This window comes from Thalassophryne amazonica, chromosome 22 (genome assembly GCF_902500255.1).
Source record: "Thalassophryne amazonica chromosome 22, fThaAma1.1, whole genome shotgun sequence".
Classification (NCBI taxonomy): Eukaryota; Metazoa; Chordata; class Actinopteri; order Batrachoidiformes; family Batrachoididae; genus Thalassophryne; species Thalassophryne amazonica.
In genome coordinates, this window is record NC_047124.1 from 29,576,146 (window position 1) to 29,599,188 (window position 23,043).

The 23,043-nt window shown below is 39.5% G+C and overlaps 1 protein-coding gene across 1 annotated transcript in view; it reads left to right on the forward strand.

Moving 5' to 3' along the window:
* Nucleotides 1–534: 534 nt before the first annotated feature.
* The window catches only part of tmtc2a (transmembrane O-mannosyltransferase targeting cadherins 2a), a 179,989-nt gene continuing 157,480 nt past the window's right edge, over nucleotides 535–23,043 (forward strand). Inside the window, exon 1 of the mRNA XM_034163037.1 lies at nucleotides 535–917. Coding sequence (XP_034018928.1) covers nucleotides 835–917 — 83 coding nt within the window. The 5' untranslated portion in view covers nucleotides 535–834. The remainder of the gene's footprint in view (nucleotides 918–23,043) is intronic.

The following is a 23,043-nucleotide window of genomic DNA, read 5'->3' on the forward strand; positions in this document are numbered from 1 at the left end:
AAAGTGAAAGTAAAAAAGAAAAACAGTTTGCAAATATAAATACACAATATGAATACCCTAAAACCTTTCCACAATTCTTTGCAATACAGTATGTGTGAATAACAGAGAAAATTAAGACATACTATAATAATGTAATTAAGCATTACATTTTATGAGCCACTGTTTTTTTTAATAAAAAAATCGATCAATTAATGAATTAATTCATTAATAAAAATGATATGGAAAATTAGCATAAATCCTACTGTTTGGGGCACATTTAAATCCTAAGTATACACCTTATATAATTTTGCATTACAGCTTATGAGCCACTCATGAAAATGGGAAAAAGTTCATTTTAATAATAATAAAAATAAATAAAAATACACCTGTGAGAGAATAATAGAGATTAATATAAATCCTACAGTTTGAGGCACATTAAAATCTCCGTAGTTACCAATAAATGTTATAAATATCAATTAATTACATAATAAACGTTTTTTTTTTAAACCAACGCGCTTGCAGTAGTGCGCATGCGCACTGCGCCTGGAACTCACACGCGTCTCCTCCAGTTCAAAGCAGAGAGATGCGCGCACGCCGAGGACACGCACAGCCGCTCACGGCTCCGGGCCGCGGGACACCTCGAACCGCGTCCGATCCGGGTTTGAAGTCGCTGCGTTAGACGGAACATGGCGAACTTTGTCACACTTTGCATGTCACGGAAGAAGCCCCGCGCCGTGCGGAGAGCCGCGCTGCCGAGCGGCTGATTGGACTCGAAGAAGCACAATAACACTCAGACCCGATTCCGCTCTTGTGCCATTTCTGACCCGGTTCCTTTTCCCACTTTGCGTTTGAGAGATGATCACGGAGCTGGTGTGCACCGCCGCAGCTGTGGGTCTCTATCTGAACACGCTGGACGCAGATTTCTGCTACGATGACAGGTAGGTTCGCCCACGGACAAACACTACAACAGGTATGGAAGCCTACTAGTGCCAAATCAAAGGGAGCAATATGTGTACAGTATGGAAGTCCATTAGTGCCAAATCAAAGGGAGCTATATGTGTACAGTATGGAAGTCCATTAGTGCCAAATCAAAGGCAGCAATATGCTGTGTGGAAGGCCATTAGTGCCAAATCAAAGGAAGCTATATGTGTACAGTATGGAAGTCCATTAGTGCCAAATCAAAGGGAGCTATATGTGTACTGTATGGAAGTCCATTAGTGCCAAATCAAAGGCAGCAATATGCTGTGTGGAAGGCCATTAGTGCCAAATCGAAGCTATATGTGTACGGTATGGAAGTCCATTAGTGCCAAATCAAAGGAAGCTATATGTGTACAGTATGGAAGTCCATTAGTGCCAAATCAAAGGGAGCTATATGTGTACTGTATGGAAGTCCATTAGTGCCAAATCAAAGGCAGCAATATGCTGGGTGGAAGGCCATTAGTGCCAAATCGAAGCTATATGTGTACGGTATGGAAGTCCATTAGTGCCAAATCAAAGGCAGCAATATGCTGTGTGGAAGTCCATTAGTGCCAAATCAAAGGGAGCTATATGTGTACTGTATGGAAGTCCATTAGTGCCAAATCAAAGGCAGCAATATGCTGGGTGGAAGGCCATTAGTGCCAAATCAAAGGGAGCTGTATGTGTACTGTATGGAAGTCCATTAGTGCCAAATCAAAGGCAGCAATATGCTGTGTGGAAGGCCATTAGTGCCAAATCAAAGGGAGCTGTATGTGTACTGTATGGAAGGCCATTAGTGCCAAATCAAAGGGAGCTATATGTGTACAGTATGGAAGTCCATTTGTGCCAAATCAAAGGCAGCAATATGCTGTGTGGAAGGCCATTAGTGCCAAATCAAAGGAAGCTATATGTGTACAGTATGGAAGTCCATTAGTGCCAAATCAAAGGCAGCAATATGCTGTGTGGAAGGCCATTAGTGCCAAATCAAAGGAAGCTATATGTGTAAACTATGGAAGTCCATTAGTGCCAAATCAAAGGCAGCAATATGCTGTGTGGAAGGCCATTAGTGCCAAATCAAAGGAAGCAATGTTTACCGTATGTACTGTTAGCCCATTAGTGTCAAATCAAAGGCAGCAATATGCTGTGTGGAAGGCCATTAGTGCCAAATCAAAGGAAGCAATGTTTACCGTATGTACTGTTAGCCCATTAGTGTCAAATCAAAGACAGCAATATATGTACAGTATGGAAGCCCATTAGTGCCAAATCAAAGGGAGCTATATGTGTACAGTATGGAAGTCCATTAGTGCCAAATCAAAGACAGCAATATGTGTACTGTATGGAAGCCCATTAGTGCCAAATCAAAGGCAGCAATATGCTGTGTGGAAGGCCATTAGTGCCAAATCAAAGGAAGCAATATACTGTGTGGAAGGCCATTAGTGCCAAATCAAAGGAAGCAATATGCTGTATGGAAGTCCATTAGTGCCAAATCAAAGGCAGCAATATGCTGTGTGGAAGGCCATTAGTGCCAAATCAAAGGAAGCAATGTTTACCGTATGTACTGTTAGCCCATTAGTGTCAAATCAAAGACAGCAATATGTGTACAGTATGGAAGCCCATTAGTGCCAAATCAAAGGGAGCTATATGTGTACAGTATGGAAGTCCATTAGTGCCAAATCAAAGACAGCAATATGTGTACTGTATGGAAGCCCATTAGTGCCAAATCAAAGGGAGCTATATGTGTACAGTATGGAAGTCCATTAGTGCCAAATCAAAGGCAGTAATATGTGTACTGTATGGAAGCCCATTAGTGCCAAATCAAAGGGAGCTATATGTGTACAGTATGGAAGTCCATTAGTGTCAAATCAAAGACAGTAATATGTGTACGGTATGGAAGCCCATTAGTGCCAAATCAAAGGGAGCTATAAGTGTACAGTATGGAAGTCCATTAGTGCCAAATCAAAGGCAGTAATATGCTGTGTGGAAGGCCATTAGTGCCAAATCAAAGGAAGCAATGTTTACCGTATGTACTGTATGGAGCCCATTAGTGTCAAATCAAAGGCAGCAATATGTGTATTGTATGGAAGCCCATTAGTGCCAAATCAAAGGCAGCAATATGTATACTGTATGGAAGCCCATTAGTGTCAAATCAAAAGAAGCAACATGTGTACAGTATGGAAGGGGTGGTGGCCAAGTGATTAATGCCCTTGGTTTCAGTTCAGAAGGCTCTGGGTTCAAATCCCACCCCTGCCCCATTTCTCCATGTAATGTGGAGTTGCGTCAGGAAAGGCATCCGGCGTAAAACCTGTGCCAATTCAACATGCACATCCACCTTGGATTTGCTGTGGCAACCCCGAGTGCAAACAAGGGAGCAGCCGAAGGGACTTACATGGAAGGCCATTAGTGCCAAATCAAAAGAAGCAATATGTGTACCATATGGAAGCCCATTACTGTTAAATCAAAGGAAGCGATATGTGTACAGTATGGAAGGCCATTAGTGCCAAATCAAAGGAGGAAATATGTGTACTGTATGGATGGCAATTAATGCCAAATCAAAGGGAGCAATGTGTGTACTGTATGGAAGGCCATTAGTGCCAAATCAAAGGGAGCAATGTGTGTACAGTATGGAAGGCCATTAGTGCCAAATCAAAGGAGGAAATATGTGTACTGTAGGGAAGGCCATTAGTGTCAAATCAAAGGAAGCAATATGTGTACTGTGTGGAAGCCCATTAGTGTCAAATCAAAGGAAGCAATATGTGTACTGTATGGATCAATCAATCAATCAATCAATTTTTTTTATATAGCGCCAAATCACAACAAACAGTTGCCCCAAGGCGCTTTATATTGTAAATGGATGGCAATTAATGAACGGCCCAAGTCATAAATATTAGCCAAGATGATAAATCCTAAATATTTGACATTTCATGTCATAATTGCCACATAAATCAATAAGTCAGAATGGTTATATAAGTTCATAATTACAACATGCTACATCTGAGCAAACAGCCTCATCAAAACAACTTTTTACTTAAATTATTGAATACAAAAATAACTACAGTAAGTTAATGGATACTGAGCCCTAAATACGAGGTCTATTAGATAAGAAACCGACACTTTTATTATTTTTTTTTAACTATATGGAATTGAATGACGTGCGATTACACCAATCATGCTTGAACCCTCATGCGCATGCATGAGTTTTTTCACGCGTCGGTGACGCTGCTCGAGGCGGCGCGTGTTGCTTCATCAACATTTTTTCTGGACCTGTGAGGAATATCCGAGTGGACACTATTCGAGAAATTTAGCTGGTTTTCGGTGAAAAGTTTAACGGCTGATGAGAGATTATGGGGTGTTTCTGTCGGTGTAAGGACTTCCCATGGAGCGGGATGTCGTGCAGCGCTTCCAGACGCCGTCATCGGCCTGTTTCGAGCTGAAAACATTCTAATTTAAGGCTTAATTCACCCAGGACGTCGTGAGAGAACAGAGAAGATTCAGAAGAGGCCGGCATGAGGACTTTATGCGGACATTCCACTGTTTAAGGACATTTTGTAATGAAAGATGTGCGCGCAAATTCGCCGAGTCGTTTTCGTGATGACTCGGCGAATCTGTGTGCGCCGCAACAGGAAAAACACCTCCGTGTTGAAAACCATTTGTAAAATTCAGGCAGCTTTTGATGGCTTTCAACAAGTGAGTAACTGAGAAATTGTTTAACAGCTTGGGCATGTTCCAACTTGCCCGTTAAGGTTTCCAACGGAGGTATTTTTCCTGTCGTGACCCCCCGCGGTCGGGTCCGGCCCGACATGAGACTCTGCCCGCACGTTCTTTCATTACAAAATGTCCGTTAACAATGGAATGTCTGAATAAACTCCTCATGCCGACTTCTTCTGAAAGGTCTCTGTTCTCTGACGACTTCCTGGGTCAACAGAGCCTGAAATGTGGAAGTTTTCAACTTGAAACAGCGAGACGCTGCCGCCTCGAAGCGCAGATCGCCGTCAGGCATCGTGGGCCGTCCTTAAAGTGACACTACCAGACCAAAATATCTCATCAGCCGTTAAAATTTTTACCGAATTTATCAAATGGTGTCCACTCAGTTGTGCCTTACAGTTTTGAAAAAAATTTGATCAAACAAAGCAGCAGTCTCTGAGCCATTCCTAAACAATGAAAAAACGACGAGAGGGTGGGCGACTCCTCACTCAAAGACTGCCCACAGGCGAATGACGTAACCGACAGGCATGAAAAAACTCTCGCATGCCCACGAGGGTTCAAGCATGTCTGATGTAATCACACGTGATTCAAATCCATATGGTTTTTGAAAAAAATAATAAGGTCGGATACTTTTCTAATAGACCTCGTATGCTGAATCACGAGTATACAAATTACAGATTTTTTTAAACTCAGAATTACAAGATACTAACTCATGTTTGTGCAGTAGTAAGTATTAGGTGCCGAGCCATTGTTATTTGATACTGAATCATTTACTGGATTCAAAAATCATAATTATATGATATCAACCCATAATTACAAGATGCTGAGCAAGTTATAGTTGATAGATTCAAATTTAATTATGAAAATTTATTTGGCTACAAATGTAAGAAAGCCATAATTACCCAATTTGTAAGTAAGAATTACAAGATGCCAGCTAATATTTTTGAAATAATAATTTATTATATATATATATATCGCAATTATTAAGTGTTGTCATTATTTAATAGTCATAATTATTACATGCTAAATCATATAATTACAAGAGGGTAAGACAGGTTATCATTGGGAGACTCAATGTTAATTATAAAGTAGGAAGTAAGAATAATTTGCTTATATGTTACATGGCTATAAGTGCAAGAGAGATACAATTACCTAATACTAAGTCAGAATTACAAGATACTAACTAATATTTATGAAGTAATGTCAGAATTACAAGATACTAACTAATATTTATGAAGTAATAAGTACCTTATTCGATAAGTCACAATTTTTAGGTATCAACATGCAAATGAATCATAATTATTACATTCTCAGTCAAAACTATAAGGCAACAATCATTACAACATACTACAAGTCATAATTGTTGGACACAAAGTCAATTATGAGATAGTAAGTGAAAATAATTAAATTATACATTACTGGGGCATAAATAAGATTATTCATAAATACACAGTGCTAAATGTGAATTACAAGACTGGAAGTAAGATTTGTTAAATATAAAATTATTTATAAACTGTCATAATTATGCTAGATGATTGTTAATTGATACTGAGTGATTCATAAGTATTAAAATAAGATAAGATCAACTGTATTTATCCCCAAGGAAATTATTTCACCAGAGCACAGAAACAGTTAACAGTGAACAATGGTTTTTTTTTTTACAATAATTTCTATAACAATTAGAATGTTAATAGTAAAATACCGTATCTAGTCATAATTACAAGATACTAAGATGCTACAATTATTAGACACAAAGTTAGTTACCGGTACTGGGCTATAGTTATAATGCAGTCATCATTATGCCACATTAAATCATAATTCCAATATGCTATGTAATTTTTGGAATTAATAGATCATATATTCAAGATAACATCAACTTTATTTATCCTGAAGGAAATTTTTTCACCAGAGTACAGAAACTGTAAACAGTGAACAGTGTTTTTTTTTTAACCACAATTTTTGTTTACAACAATTAGAATGTTAATAGTAAGAAACTGTATCTACTCGTAATTACAAGATGCTAAGGCTAGTGCCTTAGCATCTTATAATTATTAGACACAAAATTAGTTACAGTTACTGGGCTATACATATAATGCACCCATAATTATGCCACATTAAATCACAATTCCAAGATCCTATGTAATTTTTGTAATGTAGTAACTCGTATATTCAATAAATCATAATGAGTATGTGAATCATAAGACACACATAACAATTACAAGATAAGAAAAGTTATAATTATAAGACTATGACATAGCAACGTATAATACATTATGTTAGTTGTCATTACAAAGTTGTAATTACCACATTCTAAGTGATATTTGTCAGGTAATAAGTCAATTACCAGAGATAGTAAGGCGTTATTTAATAGGTAGTAAAAATGATGAAATATTCATCACTTTAACATCTCATTATAGCTTCCTGTCTCATATATTCAGTTTACTAGCTTATACCTCTAACCAGGTGTCTTATCATTTTGTGTTATTACTGTTGTTATATTACTATGGGCAGGATGAGGCTTCCATACAATTTTCTTCTCATCATCTGTTGTTACCTGCACTCAGAAGTGGAGGGGGAGGTTTGCATGTGCTTTTTATCCTGCAGTAATTCACTCCTCGATCTTGCAGGCTGTGGTCAAAGGTACGAAGGCAGAGAAAAGGGAATGCGCCGCTAGCCCCCCCCCCCCCCCCCCCCCCCCCCCACCCACCCCCCCAAAAGGCTGCTTCACATACCAAAATATTAAATAATATTAGTTTTCCATAGAAATTTCTTCTGCGCTCCCAGCGCTTTGCCTTCGTTTCGCTTCATTGCACGTCCTCATTCTTCATGTCATATATTGCATATTGCAATTTGCATAAATTTTATATGTTTTGATGTGGTTAAAAATATCTCATCACATTGTTCCGCTGTGTTTTTGCAAGAGGTGAAATTCAGCACCTAGTGTCTCTCAGTCCCGTCTCCTGCTGTGCAACCGAAGTGCTTCAGATGTTCTTTGTGTTGATGAAGCACTCATGCCTGATATAACAATGCTGCACCCAGCGGGAATAAAACGGAGTTTAATTTTGCAAACAGCTGAATAAACACGCCAACTATCACATCGTGCAGGAAAGAAAGAAAATCTCTGTCTGGCTCAGCCTGTGCTGTAAAGACAAAATAAACAGTAGAAAACCAGATTAGAAGAGTACGACGGTGTTTTAGGGCCACATTGATTTTTTAGTTTTTTGATTTTTTTTTTTAGACTTCGAGAATAAAGTCATAATATTACCAGAATAAAGTCATAATTTTCCGAGAAAAAAACTCGGAATCGTGAAAGAGGAAAAAAAAGCTTGATTCCGGAAATGAAACACTGACAGCACACAAAACAGCCCCCGTGACTCCTCTCTGTTGCGCCGCAACCATGTCAAACTTCTATAAAACGGATTTGCTTGTTCATAAACCCAAGTTTGAGGCACTGTTTAGTTAACTACTTCTAAGGCTGTTTCCAAAAAAAAACCTAAGGCTGCTTCCACATGATAGCGTTAGCCTACATTAGCTGTGCTGATGTGTGTCGACCGGGAAACTTGTTTTTTCTCATAAAAATACAAATTTATTCTCGTAAAATTAGGATTTTATTCTCATAATATTACAACTTTATTCTTATAATTTTACAATTTTTTTTCTCGTAAAATTACTACTTTATTCTCGTAAAACTGCAACTTTATTCTCAAAGTCTTAAAATTACCACTTAATTCTTGTAATGTAACGACTTTATTCTCGAAGTCAAAAAAATAAATCAATGTGGCCCTAAAACGCTGTTGCTTCCACATGATAGCGTTAGCCTACGTTAGATGTGCTGATGTGTCTCGACCGGGAAACGTGTTTTTTCTCATAAAAATATGAATTTATTCTCGTAAAATTAGGATTTATTCTCATAATATTACAACTTTATTCTTATAATTTTACAAGATTTTTTCTCGTAAAATTACTACTTTATTCTCGTAAAACTGCAACTTTATTCTCAAAGTCTTAAAATTACCACTTAATTCTTGTAATGTAACGACTTTATTCTCGAAGTCAAAAAAATAAATCAATGTGGCCCTAAAACGCTGTTGCTTCCACATGATAGTGTTAGCCTACATTAGATGTGCTGATGTGTCTCGACCGGGAAACGTGTTTTTTCTCATAAAAATACGAATTTATTCTCGTAAAATTAGGATTTATTCTCATAATATTACAACTTTATTCTTATAATTTTACAAGTTTTTTTTCTTGTAAAATTACAACTTTATTCTCGTAAAACTACAAGTTTCAAAGTCTTAAAATTACGACTTTATTCTTGTAATGTAACGACTTTATTCTCGAACTCTAAAAAAAAAAAAAAATCAATGTGGCCCTAAAATGCTGTTGTATTTTCCTGATTTAAAAAAAAAAAATTAAAATCTATGTGCCTTAAAAAAAATTTTACTAGCTACATACCACAGAAAATAGAAGGAAGACTGTAAAAGACTGATAAATGCTTCTTCCAAGAGCTTTAAAGAAGTAGTAAAAATTTCCAATAAGGAAATTTTTAGAAAATATCTGGAAATTTTTCCAGAAATTCATGTGGACAGAACTGCGACATTGTTGGGAAACAAAGTGTTGTTTTTATGGTTAAAAACCAGCAGCGATAGTTACCACAACAATTCCACAAACAGTGCAGTAAAAATGTGTAAAATCCTTTCCAAAACTACTTGTAAATTTTACGATATGAATTGTATTTTTTTTTTTTTTGTCAATCAAGTTTTACCAAGTGGCTTTTGATTGTTTCTCTATAGGCCACACTAAGTCAAAAATATAATTTATGCCTCACATTTAGTTAGGGCTGGATCAGGTGACCCTGGACCATCCCTTGGTTATGCTGCTTTAGACGTAGACTGTGGGGGGGGTTCCCATGATGCACTGTTTCTTTCTCTTTTTGCTCTGTATGCATCACTCTGCATTTAATCATTAGTGATCGATCTCTGCTCCCCTCCACAGCATGTCTTTTTCCTGGTTCTTTCCCTCAGCCCCAACCAGTCTCAGCAGAAGACTGCCCCTCCCTGAGCCTGGTTCTGCTGGAGGTTTCTTCCTGTTAAAAGGGAGTTTTTCCTTCCCACTGTAGCCAAGTGCTTGCTCACAGGGGGTCGTTTTGACCGTTGGGGTTTTTCATAATTATTGTATGGCCTTGCCTTACAATATAAAGCGCCTTGGGGCAACTGTTTGTTGTGATTTGGCGCTATATAAAAAAAAGTTGATTGATTGATTGATTGATTTTAAAGTATAAATGGTGAGATCACTGCTGATGTGGTTTTTACACTCAAAGAATGGCTCATTGGATGAACTCAATTCAATTATGAGCAGGATTTCCATGTAATAAATATATGTAGCCCCAACTCAAATAAAGCACATCCATGTAAGCTAATTTAATTTAATTTAGTTGGGACTGACTTGATTCCTTCAATGCCTAATTTAGTCGCCGACTAGTCGATAACTAATGGTACTCCACTAATCGACGAGTGGGGTACCATTGGCTACCAACTGTACCATTGAGTACCAATTTGAAATTGATACCAATTCGAATTCAATCAATCAATCAATCAATCAATCAAGTTTATTTCTAGAGCCCTTTACAACACTCAAAGTGACCAAAGTGCTTTACAACAAAATTTTTAAACAAAACATGATAAAAACAAATATCCAACAGTAAAACCATTACAAAAACAATTAAATAAAATATGCATAAAAACATTTAATAGCATAAAATAAAGTGCATCATGCTACTGTTAATTACTGAGTGAATTCAAACTTGGCTTGATTCCTTCATTGTCAAATTTAGTCGCTGACTAGTCGATAACTAATGGTACTCCACTAGTCGACGAGTGTGGTACCATTGGCTACCCTTTCTGTACCATTGGGTACCAATTCAAATTCAAACTTGGCTTGATTCCTTCAGTGTCAAATTTAGTCGCCGACTAGTCGATAACTAATGGTACCTGACTAGTTGACTAGTGATTTTCATTAGTCGTCCCAACCCTAGTTTTCAGTGGTTCCATGTGTACACAGATATTTCGTGTTTATGGAACACTTTGAAAACGACAAAGAAAACGATCGTATACCGTCGGCGACCTCTGTGTGGTTGAGGAAGACGGAACGAGAGTTTAAAGGAGAAGGTACCATAGTGCACTGGTGGCAAAAACGAGCTCTGATTGCCGTCTCCACTTGCATCACAACTTTTGAAGAATCTCCTTAACACTCAGCGCAGCTTTTCATCCATCAGGCCTGTCGGCACATGTGACCGTGTCGCAAAGCTCCTCTGTGACTGATTACCCACAGGCCCACTTCAGCCTGCACTCGCGCAGGATCCCCTCCGTGAAAGTTCAGCGTCCACTGACGTGTATCTATCAGAGTCGCACAGGTAATTTACACTCTGGGGGACAAACGCCGGCGTTTTGGTTCAGCACCCTCAGCTGGAGGAGGCTGAATACTGATCAAAGGTCTGACCCTGTTGGTCGTTCATCAAATAACGTCCTTTCTCGGGGTTGAGAGTTCTGCGCTCTCCGTCTCTTCCCCTGGGGATTAGACAAGAGTACGAGGCGAGATCAAAATTGAAATGGACAATCTCACTAATCATTCTTGGACAGTTTGGCTAAAAGAAATTATTTTTTGGGTGATAATTTGTGCTTTTTTGCATCAAAGTCCACCATACGAGACAATGGAGGTATTGTTTCTTGGATCAGCTGTTTTGTAGGTAATTAATTTTTATGATTTCACAGCCCACTACCACATTTTCCGGAGCATACGTTGTGCCAGATGTTTGGTATATAAGTCACACTGGAGTGATGCACATTAAAAACTAGCAACGCCGCGACTTGTACTCCAGAAAATGCAGTATTTCCTACAAATCCAGGTCCTAGCACGCCTGTGTGTCCGCTCTTCGTGTAGGTTGCTATGCAAATGTTGTCGTGGACATGTCTGGGCATGCTGAGTCAGATTAAGATTAGACAGATTAGATTAGATTAGATAGAACTTTATTAATCCCTTGGGAAGACTCCCTCAGGGAAATTGAGGTTCCAGCAGTATTGTATAGCAGCACACAGGGTAAGAAGCACACAGAGTATGAAAAGTGAAAGTAAAAAAACAAAACAGTTTGCAGTATACAGTGGCTTGCAAAAGTATTCAGCCCCTTGGTATTTCACGCATTTTAATTTGTTTATTACTGAAGCGTATTCCATTCACTGGATAAAAAAAATTGACCACTGATCTCGTAATTACGAGAAAAGATCTCGTAATAATGAGATTTTTTCTCGTTACTACGAGATCAGGATCTCGTAATTATGAGAAAAGATCAATCAATCAATCAATCAACTTTTTTCTTGTATAGCGCCAAATCACAACAAACAGTTGCCCCAAGGCGCTCCACATTGCAAGGCAAGGCCATACAATAATTATGAAACACAGTCTACGTCTAAAGCAACATAACCAAGGGATGGTCCAGGGTCACCCGATCCAGCCCTAACTATAAGCCTTAGCGAAAAGGAAAGTTTTAAGCCTAATCTTAAAAGTAGAGAGGGTATCTGTCTCCCTGATCTGAATTGGGAGCTGGTTCCACAGGAGAGGAGCCTGAAAGCTGAAGGCTCTGCCTCCCATTCTACTCTTACAAACCCTAGGAACTACAAGTAAGCCTGCAGTCTGAGAGCGAAGCGCTCTATTGGGGTGATATGGTACTATGAGGTCCCTAAGATAAGATGGGACCTGATTATTCAAAACCTTATAAGTAAGAAGAAGAATTTTAAATTCTATTCTAGAATTAACAGGAAGCAAGATCTCATAATTACGAGATCTTTTTTTATCCAGTGAATGCAATACACTTTTGTAGTTTATGGCATTTCAGATACAAAAAGTAAATTGGGCTTCTCAATATAAAAATGTAAAAAATGATCTTCCTTAGACTCAAACTGAAAGTAAATCTCTACAAGTTGATCATGAAGCTGTATAACTGGGGATAAAAAATGCAAAACATGCACTACCCACAAGTTCTCCAATCACAGCAACAGAAGCCTGTATACAGTAAAATCGCCAGTGTAAAGCTCACCCTGACGGTGTTAAATTAACACTGCCAGTGTAAATTTAACACTGGCGATTTTACTGTGTAACTTCTTCCAGGTTGTCTGGTTGTCTTGGTGGCTTTCCTCACTCTTCTCCTTCTTCGTCACTCAGTTTTTGAGAACCGTCTTCTCCACACAGATTTACCACAGAGTGTCATACTGTTTGTATTTCTTCATAACTGATGTAAATAAAGTCCAAGACATATTCAGTGACTTGGAAATATTCATGTATCCATCCCCTGACTTGTCTGAAGAAAACTGGCAATTAAACTGATTATTTACAGGTATTATACCAAAGGGGCTGATTAATTATGCAACCCATCATCTTGGCTTTTATATTTTTCATTAATTTATATCAAGTTGTAGAAATTTACTTTCAGTTTGAGTCTAAGGAAGATCATTTTAGAAATTATTATATTGAGAAGCCTGATTTACTTTTTGTATTTGAAAAGCCAGAAACAAATTAACATGTTTGAAATACCAAGGGGCTGAATACTTTTGCAAGCCACTGTAATACACAATATAAATACCAGACATACTGATCAATACTGGTTTACTGGCTACTTCTGCTCCTCTCATTCCCGTCCTCTGTCTTCCTGTTACTCCTCCCCATGAGTGAGGAGTTGTACAGTCTGATAACCTGAGGGACTCCACACTGGTAACATGGAGCGCAACTGTCTGGAATACATCCGTTACAGTTCTTCTGTTTGCATCTTGCAACACTTGAGATGATCCTCCAGCAGAAAAAAAGGTGGAAATACATGTACGCAGCATATCTCAGAGAGAAAGATTTTGGTTCTAATGTTTAATATTAACTAGTATTGTATAACGAGTATGAGTATGACTAGTATTGTTTAAGTCCGGAAGGTTCCCGGTTCAAACCCCAACCCTGCCACATTTTTCCATGTAACGTGGAGTTCAGAATCAGAATCACTTTATTGTCATTATACAATGTACAATGAAATTTCCCTTAACTCCTCCTTAAATATCTAAAAAATATATCAAAATGTAAAAATATTAAAATATAAATTCGACAAAATATAATATGCAGATAAAAAAGGTATGTACACTCAACAAAAATATAAACGCAACACTTTTGGTTTTGCTCCCATTTTGTATGAGATGAACTCAAAGATCTAAAACTTTTTCCACATACACAATATCACCATTTCCCTCAAATATTGTTCACAAACCAGTCTAAATCTGTGATAGTGAGCACTTCTCCTTTGCTGAGATAATCCATCCACCTCACAGGTGTGCCATATCAAGATGCTGATTAGACACCATGATTAGTGCACAGGTGTGCCTTAGACTGCCCACAATAAAAGGCCACTCTGAAAGGTGCAGTTTTGTTTTATTGGGGGGGGATACCAGTCAGTATCTGGTGTGACCACCATTTGCCTCATGCAGTGCAACACATCTCCTTCGCATAGAGTTGATCAGGTTGTCAATTGTGGCCTGTGGAATGTTGGTCCACTCATCTTCAATGGCTGTGCGAAGTTGCTGGATATTGGCAGGAACTGGTACACGCTGTCGTATACGCCGGTCCAGAGCATCCCAAACATGCTCAATGGGTGACATGTCCGGTGAGTATGCCAGCATGCAAGAACTGGGACATTTTCAGCTTCCAAGAATTGTGTACAGATCCTTGCAACATGGGGCCGTGCATTATCCTGCTGCAACATGAGGTGATGTTCTTGGATGTATGGCACAACAATGGGCCTCAGGATCTCGTCACGGTATCTCTGTGCATTCAAAATGCCATCAATAAAATGCACCTGTGTTCTTCGTCCATAACAGACGCCTGCCCATACCATAACCCCACCACCACCATGGGCCACTTGATCCACAACATTGACATCAGAAAACCGCTCACCCACACGACGCCACACACGCTGTCTGCCATCTGCCCTGAACAGTGTGAACCGGGATTCATCCGTGAAGAGAACACCTCTCCAACGTGCCAAACGCCAGCGAATGTGAGCATTTGTCCACTCAAGTCGGTTATGACGACGAACTGGAGTCAGGTCGAGACCCCGATGAGGACGACGAGCATGCAGATGAGCTTCCCTGAGACGGTTTCTGACAGTTTGTGCAGAAATTCTTTGGTTATGCAAACCGATTGTTTCAGCAGCTGTCCGAGTGGCTGGTCTCAGACGATCTTGGAGGTGAACATGCTGGATGTGGAGGTCCTGGGCTGGTGTGGTTACACGTGGTCTGCGGTTGTGAGGCTGGTTGGATGTACTGCCAAATTCTCTGAAACGCCTTTGGAGACGGCTTATGGTAAAGAGATGAACATTCAATACACGAGCAACAGCTCTGGTTGACATTCCTATCATATTTGTCTAATAGATTACAATTTGTTCATGTAAATGGGGAATCTTCTTCACAGACTAAAGTTAATTATGGAGTTCCACAAGGTTCTGTGCTAGGACCAATTTTATTTACTTTATACATGCTTCCCTTAGGCAGTATTATTAGACGGTATTGCTTAAATTTTCATTGTTACGCAGATGATACCCAGCTTTATCTATCCATGAAGCCAGAGGACACACACCAATTAGCTAAACTGCAGGATTGTCTTACAGACATAAAGACATGGATGACCTCTAATTTCCTGCTTTTAAACTCAGATAAAACTGAAGTTATTGTACTTGGCCCCACAAATCTAGAAACATGGTGTCTAACCAGATCCTTACTCTGGATGGCATTACCCTGACCTCTAGTAATACTGTGAGAAATCTTGGAGTCATTTTTGATCAGGATATGTCATTCAAAGCGCATATTAAACAAATATGTAGGACTGCTTTTTTGCATTTACGCAATATCTCTAAAATCAGAAAGGTCTTGTCTCAGAGTGATGCTGAAAAACTAATTCATGCATTTATTTCCTCTAGGCTGGACTATTGTAATTCATTATTATCAGGTTGTCCTAAAAGTTCCCTAAAAAGCCTTCAGTTAATTCAAAATGCTGCAGCTAGAGTACTGACGGGGACTAGAAGGAGAGAGCATATCTCACCCATATTGGCCTCTCTTCATTGGCTTCCTGTTAATTCTAGAATAGAATTTAAAATTCTTCTTCTTACTTCTAAGGTTTTGAATAATCAGGTCCCATCTTATCTTAGGGACCTCGTAGTACCATATCACCCAATAGCGCGCTTCGCTCTCAGACTGCAGGCTTACTTGTAGTTCCTAGGGTTTGTAAGAGTAGAATGGGAGGCAGAGCCTTCAGCTTTCAGGCTCCTCTCCTGTGGAACCAGCTCCCAATTCAGATCAGGGAGACAGACACCCTCTCTACTTTTAAGATTAGGCTTAAAACTTTCCTTTTTGCTAAAGCTTATAGTTAGGGCTGGATCAGGTGACCCTGAACCATCCCTTAGTTATGCTGCTATAGACGTAGACTGCTGGGGGGTTCCCATGATGCACTGTTTCTTTCTCTTTTTGCTCTGTATGCACCACTCTGCATTTAATCATTAGTGATCGATCTCTGCTCCCCTCCACAGCATGTCTTTTTCTTGGTTCTCTCCCTCAGCCCCAACCAGTCCCAGCAGAAGACTGCCCCTCCCTGAGCCTGGTTCTGCTGGAGGTTTCTTCCTGTTAAAAGGGAGTTTTTCCTTCCCACTGTAGCCAAGTGCTTGCTCACAGGGGGTCGTTTTGACCGTTGGGGTTTTACATAATTATTGTATGGCCTTGCCTTACAATATAAAGCGCCTTGGGGCAACTGTTTGTTGTGATTTGGCGCTATATAAAAAAATTGATTGATTGATTGATTGATTGATTCCTGCTGTCAGCATGCCAATTGCACGCTCCCTCAAATCTTGCGACATCTGTGGTATTGTGCTGTGTGATAAAACTGCACCTTTCAGAGTGGCCTTTTATTGTGGGCAGTCTAAGGCACACCTGTGCACTAATCATGGTGTCTAATCAGCATCTTGGTATGGCACACCTGTGAGGTGGGATGGATTATCTCAGCAAAGGAGAAGTTCTCACTATCACAGATTTAGACTGGTTTGTGAACAATATTTGAGGGAAATGGTGATATTGTGTATGTGGAAAAAGTTTTAGATCTTTGAGTTCATCTCATACAAAATGGGAGCAAAAACAAAAGTGTTGCATTTATATTTTTGTTGAGTGTACAATGCTTGGTGTGAATACCTAAAGCAGCAGCACACTGTGCAAAACTATGGAGTTGTGTCAGGAAGGGTATTTGCCGTAAAACCTTTGCCAAATCAACATGCAGATCCACCTTGGATCTATTGTTGTGGCAACCCTGAGTGAAAACAAGGAAGCAGCTGAAGGGACTTACTTCTATTTAATATTAACTAGCATTACACAATCACAAAAACTGTCTAGCGATGTGAGATGAAAGCACTTTGGCTCTTCAGTGAGGTTCCCAGCCATTTGCTTCACTAAAAGCTTTAGTAATCCTCTGGGGCCAACGCCGTCGTATATGACAGCTAAGACCAAGCTTTACTAAATTATAAATAACTTTTTAATGATATGAGATAGAAACATACTTTTTTTTGCTGAAAACGTAACTCCGTGGACTTTTGAGCTAGCCATTGGCCATCTTTGTACTCCTCATAGAAGCTGTGTGATGATGTGTGCAATGTGAGTGTCCAGTCGGAATTAGTTCACCGTCACATGGTTTTCCAAAATCCAATCGTAGGGCAGATTTACCTCACGTGAAAAGCCAAAGATCGTTTTCAGGAGTGATATGTTACTAGTTGGCCCATTTGAATAGCCCCCTAGGTGCTCCAATGAGTACATACTATTAGTACATACTCAGTGCGCCCTGTGCCATTACACACAGCGATCAGTGAAAGCAGATGAAGAGCCTCTGATGACAATCTCACGTGCTCAAACGAAGAGTGTGTAACTATCAGGATTGTTCCACGAGTTTGCATGTGAATGTTACTGGATAACTCTGTTGCTTTCTCTGCGTAAAGCACTGTTTACCATAGCAATGGACAACAAAACGCATAGACCATTTTGTATATATTGTACAAAATGTGCATTTGTGTTTATTGTTTGAACCTTTTTGTTGTACAGTCTTTCACACAAGACCTCAAATTACCTTTATAAAGTGTCAAAACAGTTGTTTATTATAGTTTGCTGTGTGTTTTGTATAAATGTGTGTGGAAAATTATTTTTCGCTTTATTTTTTCCTTGCCTATTTTTGATTGTAAACCTTTATTACACTTATAAAACATAACAAAAACATATATATTCTGAAAGCACAGGTTGTCCTGAAAAAAAAGAGATATAAAACTTGATTGTGGGATGCAGGGAGAGCTGTTAACAGCAATAATAAAACATTTATGCCAGGCGAGTGAACTGTCCAAAAAGAGGGTTAACTGAACAATGGATTATGTCAGCGGTAAACATACCACTGTCCCAGCTTTTTTGAAACATGTTGCAGGCATCCATTTCAAAATGAGCAAATATTTGCACAAAAACAACAAAGTTTATCAGTTTGAACATTAAATATCTTGTCTTTGTGGTGTATTCAGTTGAATATAGGTTGAAGAGGATTTGCAAATCGTTGTATTCTGTTTTTATTTACATTTTACACAACGTCCCAACTTCATAAGAATTGGGGTTGTAATAATGGTTAACAAAATGTGTAGCCATTATTGTGTGATTAAAGATGATGTGATTTAATGTGATTAAGTTAAAGCAAATGAATGTTAATGTTGGTCAGAGTGGGGATAGCGAGGCGGCTCCGTATCCAGGCGCCCGTGCTTGTTGGAACTCCGGCCAGTCGCTGCTTCTTCAATCACGTCAAGTGTTTTTCCTGGGCACTGCTGACGACTTCGCCGAGTGCTGTCTTGGCAAAATGGTCATTGCAATGAAAAGCGGCTGAGTGTGAAATCTGTCCGTTTTTATGGGCGCTGGGAGAGCATTTGAGTCAGACAGTTTTGGTTTCAGGAAGAAAAAAGAAACTTGCAAGATAGGAACTGTTGGTTTACAGTCTATGTTTTTTGGGTTTAGCCAAATCAAACGCCAACCACAAAGTGTTCAAGGTTTGTCAAGAATTTTTATCATTTAAAAAGTGCTAATATGTTCATGGTTGTACCAGATCGAGACATTTATCTTGTCTGTATTTAAGATATCTGAGTGCCTGCACTCATCCACTTTAGTACAGCGGTGAGAATACAGAGCAAAATCGTGCAAATGGTGATACAAGCACCAAAACTGGCACAAATACTCCTTAGACATTACTTTTTTGAACAAACCGACTGGCCACTTGAATTTTGAATAGGCGGCCAGGTAGGGGTCAATTGAAGAATTACACAGGGGTCAAAATTAAAAATGCTCAAATCATTTTGAAAACTACACCACATTATTTGTCTGATTGTAAAGATTCCAAAAAGATATAGTTTGGACTATCTATGACTGAATGTTCAGGAGTTATGGGGTAAAAACAGTAAAAATGGTGACAAAGGTCAGTGTCAATTTGTACAGGGGTCAAAAGTTAAAGTTGCTCCAATTTTGGTAAAAAAAAAAAGATGCAAATTATTGGTTGAGCTAATAGGATTAATAAATGGAATAGTTTTGATTGTGCTGAATGTTTGGTCTCCAAAGTAAAGGTCAAACAAGGTCAACATCCATTGGATTCTATGAAATGTGACATATGTTACCCTGTCACATGATATGTTGGGAAAGTGTAGGTACACGGACCCACAACAGGGGGCGCAAATGAACGGACAATGGATGAGGTCAAATAACAACACTTTACTGTTGTGAATGGGCACAACAACTACAATCAGATTACAACAATAGACGAAAGCCAAATCACAAAAGGTGTCGTGTGGGCAGGCTCGAAGATAGGAGACGTCTGTCCAAAGGAGAACCGGAACCACACGATTTCCTCCGCCACCAGACCCCGGGAATACTGGAGCCGCCAAGTCCCGAACTCCCAGGTGGCCACTGTCTCCGCATGTCGGACCTGGTACTGCTGGCGAGGAACAAAAGAACAATTAAATGTGGGTGCATCTGCACCCAGGAATCCGTACGGCAGGAAAACTACCTCCACCACTCGTTGGAAAAGGAGTCAGCTAAACAAGTCACAAAAGTCACAAAAGATCACTGTTAACCAGTCAGCTGAGCACGTTACCTTCCAGGTAGAACGATATCTCGGCAAAGAGGTGGAGGCGTCGTCCTGCTGATATTCCCCTGCTGATCACATGATGGGTAACAGCTGTTGCAGGTGATGCGTGACAGCTGTCACCCTGGCTGCTCCTGTGAGGCGACTGCGCCCTCTCGTGCCTGAAGCCCGCACTTCAGGCAGGGCGCCCTCTGGTGGTGGGCCAGCAGTACCTCCTCTTCTGGCGGCCCACACAACATGATAACTAAGCATGATACATAGTCCAAACTATTCCTTTTTAAAACCCTGTTACCTCAACTAATAATTTACATCATTTTTTTTTAACCAAAATTGGAGCAACTTTAACTTTTGACCCCTGTACAAACTGACACTGACCTTTGTCACCATTTTTGCTGTTTTTACCCCGTAACTCCTGATCATTCAGTCATAGATAGTCCAAACTATACCTTTTTGGAATCTTTACGATCAGACAAATAATGTGGTGTAGTTTTCAAAATGATTTGAGCATTTTTAATTTTGACCCCTGTGTAATTCTTCAGTTGACCCCTACCTGGCCCCCTATTGAAAATTCAAGTGACCAGTTGGTTTGTTCAAAAGAAGTATTTGTGCCAACTTCTGTGCTTGCATCACCATTTGCGCGATTGTTTCAGTTATCTGCTGCACTACTTGAATAAAATATGATTCAGAGGACATCATAAGCAAAACAAAGTCAAAGGCAGGAGATATTAACGACGGTGTCGCCAAACGGACGACATCCGGCATTCGCATTTGTGTGTCCTAAAACATCTGTGACCCCAATTGCGTCACACTCCCTCCGCACAAGTCAGAAATACATTAATGCTCCTGAAGGGATTCCAGTGGAAACATCTTTGCTTCACAAGAGCAAAACCACTTCAACCCCGTGTCGGGAGAAGTTGGCGTTCACATACCCTTCACGAGGAATGCAAAATTCAGTTTATCTTCGTAATAAAGAGGCGATTCTGCAGGAGTTCCACATTAAAGTTGGATTACAGGGTGTTTGCAACATCTGTTACGTCTCTGGCTCGGTTTTTGAGGTTGACCGTTAAATGCATCAAAATGGGACTGTCCTTTAGAAGAGGCCTTTCATCACAGGTCAGACTGTAGCGCTTTGAGTTCAAGTGTTAATGAACCAGTGGCGCATGTTAAGGGCCCACACGCGGTCTTATCCATCACTACAGTGACGTTTTGACCAAAAAAATAAATAAAATAAAAAAAATCTCTGTTAAGCTTTTCAGAAGAATGTAAAACCACGACATGCTAAGAATTGCGTGCAATCAAGAACTTTTGAAGAAATCCTTCAAAGCCTGTATAAAGTGAAATCTTGATCAGAATCCGGATCCAGATCACCTCCAAAATTCAGCGGAGTCGTCCTTGCCCTAATATCATCTGTGGTGCAAATTTAGTTAGAATCCTTGAAGTAGTTTTGATGTAATCCTTCAAAGCCTGTATAAAGTGAATCTTGATCCAGAATCCGGATTCGGATCCGGATCACCTCCAGAATTTAATAGAGTCTTCCATGACCTAATATGTATCCGCGGTGAACATTTGGTGAGAAATCGTGAAGTAGTTTTGACGTAATCCTTCAAAACCTATATAAAGTGAAACTTGATCTCGAATCCAGAATCCGGATCCAGATCACCTGCAAAATTTAATGGAGTCTTCCATGGCCTAATATATATCTGTGTTGAAAATTTTGTCAAAATCCGTGCGGTAGTTTTGACGTAATCCTGCTGACAGTAATCCTTCAGCGCCTATGTAAAGTGAAATCTTGATCAGAATCCGGATCCAGATCACCTCCAAAATTCAGCAGAGTTTTCCATGCCCTAATATCTATCTGTGGTGCAAATTTAGTTAGAATCTGTGACGTAGTTTTGAAGAAATCCTTCAAAGCCTATATAAAGGGAAATCTTGACTCAGAATCTGGATCTGGATCCGGATCACCTCCAAAACTCAGTGGAGTCTTCCATGGCCTTATATGTATCCGTGGTGAAAAGTTGGTGAGAATCCTTGAAGTAGTTTTGACATAATCCTTCAAAGCCTATATAAAGTGAATCTTGATCCATAATCCGGATTTGGATCCGGATCACCTCCAGAATTTAATGGAGTATTCCATGGCCTAATATGTATCCGCGGTGAACATTTGGTGAGAAATCGTGAAGTAGTTTTGACGTAATCCTTCAAAGCCTATATAAAGTGAAACTTGATCTTGAATCCAGAATCCGGATCCAGATCACCTGCAAAATTTAATGGAGTCTTCCATGGCCTAATATGTATCTGTGTTGAAAATTACGTCAAAATCCGTGTGGTAGTTTTGACGTAATCCTGCTGACAGTAATCCTTCAGCGCCTATGTAAAGTGAAATCTTGATCAGAATCCGGATCCAGATCACCTCCAAAATTCAGCGGAGTTTTCCATGCCCTAATATCTATCTGTGGTGCAAATTTAGTTAGAATCTGTGACGTAATCATGCTGACAGTAATCCTTCAAAGCATATATAAAGTGAAACTTCATCCAGAATCTGGATTTGGATCTAGAGCATTTCCAAAATGTAATGGGTTCTTCCTTGGCCTAATATGTATCTGTGTTGAAAATTTCATCAAAATCCGTGTGGTAGTTTTGACAAAATCATGCTGACAGTAATCCTTCAAAGCCTATATTAAGTGAAACTTGATCCAGAATCTGGATTCGGATCTAGATCACTTCCAAAATGTAATGGGTTCTTCTATGTCCTAATATGTATATGTGGTGGAACGTTCATCAAAATCTGTGCAGTAGTTTTGACGTAATCCTGCTGACAGACAGACAAATGAATAAGTAAATGCTGATGATTAAATACGAGGTCTCTTAGATAATAAACCGACCCTTTTTTTTTTTTTTTTAACTATATGGATTTGAATGACGTGCGATTACACCAATCATGCTTGAACCCTCGTGCGCATGCGTGAGTTTTTTCACGCGTGTCGGTGACGTCATTTCCCTGTGGGCAGGCCTTGAGTGAGATGTGGTCCCGCCCTCTCGGCTGAATTCCTTTGTTTCACACGCTGCTCGAGACGGCGCGCGTTGCTTTATCAAAATTTTTTCTGGACCTGTGAGGAATATCCGAGTGGACACTATTCGAGAAATTAAGATGGTTTTCTGTGAAAAGTTTAACGGCTGATGAGAGATTATGGG